The 6,642-nt window shown below is 55.7% G+C and overlaps 1 protein-coding gene across 1 annotated transcript; it reads right to left on the bottom strand.

Moving 5' to 3' along the window:
- Positions 1-1,229: 1,229 nt before the first annotated feature.
- C16H17orf97 (chromosome 16 C17orf97 homolog) lies at positions 1,230-5,376 on the bottom strand. Its single transcript, XM_025362784.1, has 3 exons — positions 5,038-5,376; positions 1,735-2,530; positions 1,230-1,440 (listed from the first exon to the last, which is right to left on the bottom strand). The coding sequence occupies exons 1-3, from the start codon at positions 5,342-5,344 to the stop codon at positions 1,230-1,232; spliced, it is 1,314 nt and encodes a 437-aa protein (XP_025218569.1). The 5' UTR covers positions 5,345-5,376.
- Positions 5,377-6,642: the final 1,266 nt, after the last annotated feature.

Raw genomic sequence — 6,642 nt, 5'->3', positions numbered from 1 at the left:
CCCAATCTCTACAAACATTTTAAAAATTAGCCAGGCGTGGTGGTACTCGCCTATAGTCCCTGCTGCTAGGGGGCTGAGGTGGGAGGATCCCGTGAGCCCAGGAGGCGGAGTGCAGTCAGAGCTGTGACCACACCACTGCACTCCAGCCCGGCCAGCAGAGCTGGATCCTGTCTAAAAAGAAGAGTTCCCTTGGCCGGGCGCGGTGGCTCACGCCTGTAATCCCAGCACTTTGGGAGGCCGAGACGGGCGGATCACGAGGTCAGGAGATCGAGACCATCCTGGCTGACACGGTGAAACCCCGTCTCTACTAAAAGATACAGAAAACTAGCCGGGCGAGGTGGCGGGCGCCTGTAGTCCCAGCTACTCGGGAGGCTGAGGCAGGAGAATGGCGTAAACCCGGGAGGCGGAGCTTGCAGTGAGCCGAGATCCGGCCACTGCACTCCAGCCTGGGCGACAGAGCGAGACTCTGTCTCCAAAAAAAAAAAAAAAAAAAAAAAAGAGTTCCCGGATTGGCCATCTTCCCTTCTCTGTATCACCCTCTACTCATCCTTTCTTCACCTCCCAGACACTCTACTTGCGTTTGAATCCTCGTCTCGGGCTGCTTCTGGGAGGGCACGAACTGCGGCAGCGCATGGCCCTCACTGGCTGTTTGTGGCGGGGGGAATGTGTACTCAGGAGAGGCAGTGGAGCGAGGCTTTTTCTAACGGGGGATTAGGAGAGGACCATGTTTATAAAAGCAGCAATATTCCTTTTGGGACTTCTGTAGTAACTTCCCAGGGATGAAGTTCTGGAACCCACTTATTCTGAGGCCGTATAAAGGCAGGACATGCATTTAATTAAAACAGAAAAAGGCTCCAAGAGGTTCAGGGCATTGTCCGTGGGCCGACAGAAGCAGGTACTGTGTGAGGAGTTTCCCCGTGAGATGGAGACTTTAAGATGTAAATAATCGACACACTTTCTTTTCTCTTTGGGGCAGATTACAGACATCTAGCTGTGGTGAGAAATAACAGAGATGCTTATTTAAGAAAAAGGAAATTCTGAAAAGAATTCTGTTCACTAAATTATGTTCTCGGGGAACTGTGGCTTTCCTGGGCAGCCGAGGGCATCTTGGTGATGGGAGAGTTGGCCTCGTGCGTGTACTGGTCTCATTTCCTTTTATGATGACTGTTTTTAACACATAAACTTGTGGTACAGAGAAATTACAAGTTTGTCGCATTGTGGGTGGAGTTTTACTCCAGCAGAGTAGGCGCTAAATCAGAGCGTAGAAGCTTTGGGGTGAGGTTTCCTTCAAAGTAGAGATTGGGGTGCTCGGCTTTCAGTGTGGGCTGCCTGCAGCTGGAGCTGCCGTCTTTGTCTGAGAGGTACAGTAAGTTCTCAGGGGTCTCCTCGGCATCGGGGTCAGACTGGAAGCCCTTGAGGGCATCGGGGTCAGTGTGGAAGCTCTTGAGGGCATCAGGGTCAGTGTGGAAGCCCTTGAAGGTGTCGGGGTCAATGTGGAAGCCCTTGAGGGTGTCGGGGTTGGACTGGAAGCCCTTGAGGACATCGGGGTCGGTGTGGAAGCCCTTGAGGGTGTCGGGGTTGGACTGGAAGCCCTTGAAGGTGTCGGGGTCATTGTGGAAGCCCTTGAAGGTGTTGGGGTCAGTGTGGAAGCCCTTGAGGGTGTCGGGGTCGGTGTGGAAGCCCTTGAGGGTGTCGGGGTTGGACTGGAAGCCCTTGAGGGTGTTGGGGTTGGACTGGAAGCCCTTGAGGACATCGGGGTCGGTGTGGAAGCCCTTGAAGGTGTCGGGGTCAGTGTGGAAGCCCTTGAGGGCATCGGGGTCGGTGTGGAAGCCCTTGAGGACATCGGGGTTGGTGTGGAAGCCCTTGAGGGTGTCGGGGTCGGTGTGGAAGCCCTTGAGGGTGTCGGGGTTGGACTGGAAGCCCTTGAGGGTGTCGGGGTTGGACTGGAAGCCCTTGAGGACATCTGGGTCGGTGTGGAAGCCCTTGAAGGTGTCGGGGTCAGTGTGGAAGCCCTTGAGGGCATCGGGGTTGGTGTGCAAGCCCTTGAGGACATCGGGGTCGGTGTGGAAGCCCTTGAGGGCATTGGGGTCGGTGTGGAAGCCCTTGAGGACGTCGGGGTCGGTGTGGAAGCCCTTGAGGGTGTCGGGGTTGGACTGGAAGCCCTTGAAGGTGTCGGGGTCAGTGTGGAAGCCCTTGAGGGCATCGGGGTCGGTGTGGAAGCCCTTGAGGGCCAAGCACCTGTACCGCTTTCTCCGGTTCAGTTTATAGATGCGAATCCTTTCCTTCTCTGCCTCTGGGTCAGCAAGAATTCCATCCCAACGCAGACTTTCGTTGATCTGGTTCGCAAGTTTCTCGGCTATTTCGGCAAAGTCGGGGAGGCTGACGGTGGAGGAGTCCGAAGGGAGGTGCTTGTTCTCCACTTTGTTCTGTCTGTGCTCCGGTTTCGGGCCACGGTCTTTGCCAGGACTTAAGATGTCATGAGAGGAGGAAGAAAGCAGCTGGCTCTTCACGCTCTGGCTCTGATGTTTATCTGCTGAGTAGATGAGCAGGTTAGTGTTTGTGGCAATGTCTGCCCTTGGCCTGCTGGGGATGGTGCCAAAATCACCCAAGATGGAAGAGGAGGATGGGGGCCCCTCCGTACCCAGGGCTTAGGCTGCCAAGTCCACCAGCCTCGTGCCCACTCACTGCCTGTGTGATTTTGCTGGAACCATTTTGGGGCAGGAGGAACCATTCATTGAGCACATGGTCTGAGCCAGGCCCTCTGGGTAAAGGCCATAGGCCCTGTTTTTCGGGGGAGGAAATCGAAGCTCAAAAGTTTTAGGGACTTGCCAATGTCAAGAGCGAGTGGCAGAGCTGGGACCTGAGTGCAGGCCAGGCCCCCAGTGCCCTGCTCTTTCCACCAGGCCGTGCTGCCCCCACACACCCTCACCACGTGCTCACCATGGCCATTCCCGGGTCTGGGAGTCTGTGACTCTACCCGAGTCTAGACACTTTATGATGGAAGAAACGGAAAACAACAGAAAAGCTTCCTAAATTTGACTGATGAAAGCAATATTATGCCAGAAATACTTCTGCTGCGTGGCTTGTACTGATTTTTTAACATGAATAGCACTTCAGAATTATTGAACATACACACAAAATGCTACAAATTGTGGTTCTTTTGTCAGCTCATCCTTTTATTTTAGGGGAGAGAGAAATACCTCCTTCCCTAAGAAAAAAAGAAAAGTAATCGTCTTTTGACACTTCCCTCCCTTCCTACGCCCTGAACACTGTCTGGTGCCCCCTGCTGACGGTATGAGGAACGTGTCACTGTAATTTCTACAGCGAAAAGCTAGGCGAAAAGGACGGTGAACTGCCAAATTTCTTTTTGCAGATACACATAGGGCTTCTTCTTTTTTTTTTTTTTTTTTTGAGACAGAGTCTCACTCTGCCACCCAGGCTGGAGTGCAGTGGCACCATCTCGGCTCGCTGCAACCTCCACCTCTCAGGTTCAAGCAATTCTAGGCACCTGCCACCACGCCCAGCTAATTTTTATATTTTCATATAAAATATATGAAAGACGGGGTTTCGCCACGTTGGCCAGGCTGGTCTCGAATTTCCAAAGTGCTGGATTACAGGTGCGAGTCACTGTGCCCGGCCACACAGGGCTTCTTGACCTGAACTGCAGAATTTCTTGCCTTTGGACTACGATGCCACCTGAGAAGGACTTATCATCTTCCCATTGCTCCCTTCCCACACCGCACGGCCAATATGGGCAAGGCTGCCACTCCTGCCTCCTGCTTGCCTTGGTGCCAGCTCTGCCACAGAGGGCCAGGGCCCAGAATTGGAGCTTAGGGCCCTCTCCCTGACAGCCAAAGCCACTGAGGTGGGCCACACGGGCGACAGTGGCCTCACAGCACACACGGGCACCTGCATTCTCTGTCACTGCTGTGCTCTCTCTCCTCAAAGTGAGTGCTCAGTCCCTTTGTCAAGAAATCTAGGGGTTCTACAAGAAGAGCTTGGTGAGAGGTAGGGACTGGGGTTTATGGCAGGTGGGGTGTGTGTATTTGTGAAGGTATCCCTGAGACAGACTGCAATTCCTGCTTGCGTGTGACTACACACGTGAATGTGTAACACATTAACAGCCTGTGTCTGTGTAGACTATGAATGCATGTGCATCACAGGGATCTGTGCTTTAGGGTTTTTTTAAATTATTTTTTTATTTTTTAAAGAGACAGGGTCTTTCCTGTTGCCCAGGCTGGGGTGCAGTGGTGCGATCGTAGCTCACTGCAGCCTGGAAGTCCTGGGTTCAAGTGATCCTCCCACCTCGGCCTCCCAAAGTGCTCGGATTACAGGTGTGAGCCGCTGCGCCCCGCCCTTTAGTTTCACTGTTGGTGTTACATTGCTGTGAAGTGGAGAGTGGTGGAGGGTGTCAGGGATTATTGGAGGATGTCAGAGTGACTGGCGTGATGGGGTTTGTGCAGTCCAAGGCTGCCCGCTTGGTGGGTGCGAGGGGGAGCCCATGCAGTGAGGACCTTTTATATACATGTCTGTGGGTGCGGGTGTCTACAGCACATGCAGAGGCAGGCAGCCTTAACGCACGAGGGTGTGAGGAGGGGAGGCAAGAGCCTGCCCTTCCCTGTGCATGAGAGTGAGGGCCTTTCAAGTGGCATCAATGTGTTTGGGGTGGGGAAAGTGTCTTGTGAGGAGGGCCTCTGTGGGGAAGGTGCAGAAGTTTAAGATTGCCAGTTTTGGCTGAGGGATTAGCAAGTTGAGTGGGTGTCTTTGTGTGGGGCTGGAAGGCTCTTAGGAATGGTGGATGTCTGGGGGGGTCTCTGTGTGGGGCTAAGGGATCGCAAAGTTGGCGGATGGTCTCCATGGTGGGGGGGCTGGGGGCATCGCTGCGCTGCTGACCGGCATGTGTGGGGAGCAGGAGGACCTCGGTCCGGGACCACTGAGCTTCTGTTTCCGGTCTGAAGGGTCTCCAGGTAAATCGGGGTCCCCGAAGAGTCTCCAGAGAACTGGAGCTGACACAGCCGCGCTAGCTGCCCCTCTTACCGTCCCCCTTGCCAGACCCCTTGGTCTTCTTCTTCCTTTTTTTCTTCTTCTTCACCTTCCGTTTGGCCAGCTCGGAGGCGCCGCCTGGGATGGGGGGCAGTGTAGACCCCTGCGGGCCCGCGGCGCCGCCCTCCCGCTCCTCCTCCTCGCCGTCGTTGTCCTCGTACCCCGATGCCCCTGCCCCACCGCGGCGGTCCATCCGCCCGCTGGGCTGCAACCCAACCCGCCCCGGGGGCACCCGAGACCCGCTGCCGACTAGTGGGCGGCTCTTCGCGGGGACCGCCAGGCCAGGGCCACGCGTCTCCATGGCGACCACCCCCGCTGCGCCTGCGCAGTCAGGACGCTTCAGCCTGGTGCCCCACGGACTGCGGTGTGCGCATGCGTGCTTCTGTCGGGGGCCCTTGACACACAGCGGTGCGCGCATGCGTGCTTCTGACGGAGCGCTAGGCACACAGAGGTGCACGCATGCGTACTTCTGTTGGAGAACTAGGCACACAGCGGTGCGCGCATGCGTGCTTCTGACGGAGCGCGAGGCACACAGGTGCACGCATGCGTACTTCTGTTGGAGAACTAGGCACACAGCGGTGCGCGCACGCATGCTTCCATCTGTTGGAGAGCCTGGCACAGCGATGTGCGCATGCGTGCTTCTGTCTGCTGAGCCCGCGCACACAGAGGTATGCGCATGCGTGCTTCTGTCGGGGACCTCGGCGCATAGCGGCGCGCGCATGCGTGCTTCTGTCGGGGACCTCGGCACCCAGCGGCGCACGCATGCGTGCTTCTGTCTGTTGGAAACCAGGTGACCGCACGAAGGTGAGGGTGGGCAGAGATTTTGAATCTCTGGGCTGACACGCGTCTCGTCCAGTCCCGTGCCTCCATCCTCCCGCCTTGGCCTCCCACCCCTACGCCTGGCTAAGATTTTCGGTTTTTGGTTTCAGGCTGGTCTCGCACTCCTGGGCTCCACCGATCTTCCCGCCTCGGCCTCCGAGAGCGCTGGGGTCACAGGCATGAGCCCCCGTGCTCGGCCTCCTGCACCTGTTTAAATGCGGTGTATTCTCACCTCAATTTTTATTGCCTGAGTTTCAGCCTCGTACATCTACCCTGGACCCTCAAAGCCAATGTGTCCAAAACAAACTTACTTCTCCACTGTTTTCCATTTCAGTGAACAAAACCGCTGGACTGGCCGGAAACCTGGTGGGCTTCCATGTCCCCCACCCTCTCCCTGGTCCCTTACCCAGGCTGGGGCTGACTGCCATGTCTGGCACTGGGACTTCTGGGTCCTCTCCTGAGTGGTCTCTGCTTTCAAACCCTCCCCACGAACTCTCTATCCGCACAGCTGCTGGAACAAACTTTTAAAAACAAACCATTCACTCTCTTGCTTAAAACTCTCCAGCGATGAAAAACAAAACATAAAAAGCCAAAAAGTCCTCTAGTACCTCCTCATCACAGTTCACATCAAGATCTAAACTCTTGCCGGGCTCTGGGAGGGGCTGACACCCATAGTGTCAACGCTTTGGGAGGTCAAGGTGGGTGGATCGCTTGAACCCAGCCTGGGCAACATAGTGAGATCCCGTCTCTACCAAAAATTAACCAGCTGTGCCGAGGGGC

Source organism: Theropithecus gelada, chromosome 16 (assembly GCF_003255815.1).
Source record: "Theropithecus gelada isolate Dixy chromosome 16, Tgel_1.0, whole genome shotgun sequence".
Lineage (NCBI taxonomy): Eukaryota > Metazoa > Chordata > Mammalia > Primates > Cercopithecidae > Theropithecus > Theropithecus gelada.
Note: the sequence above shows the minus strand (reverse complement) of the source record. Positions and strands in the feature narration are given on the sequence as shown.

Bases quoted from the DNA above. Each gene is read 5' to 3' on its own strand.
- C16H17orf97 (XM_025362784.1), bottom strand. From the start codon at position 5,344: ATGGAGACGCGTGGCCCTGGCCTGGCGGTCCCCGCGAAGAGCCGCCCA. The intron at 2,531-5,037 runs GTAAGAGGGGCA...TCTACTCAGCAG, and splicing joins GGGGTCTGGCAAGGGGGACG to ATAAACATCAGAGCCAGAGC. The intron at 1,441-1,734 runs GTCCAACCCCAA...TGCCCTCAAGAG, and splicing joins GATGTCCTCAAGGGCTTCCA to CTTCCACACTGACCCCGATG.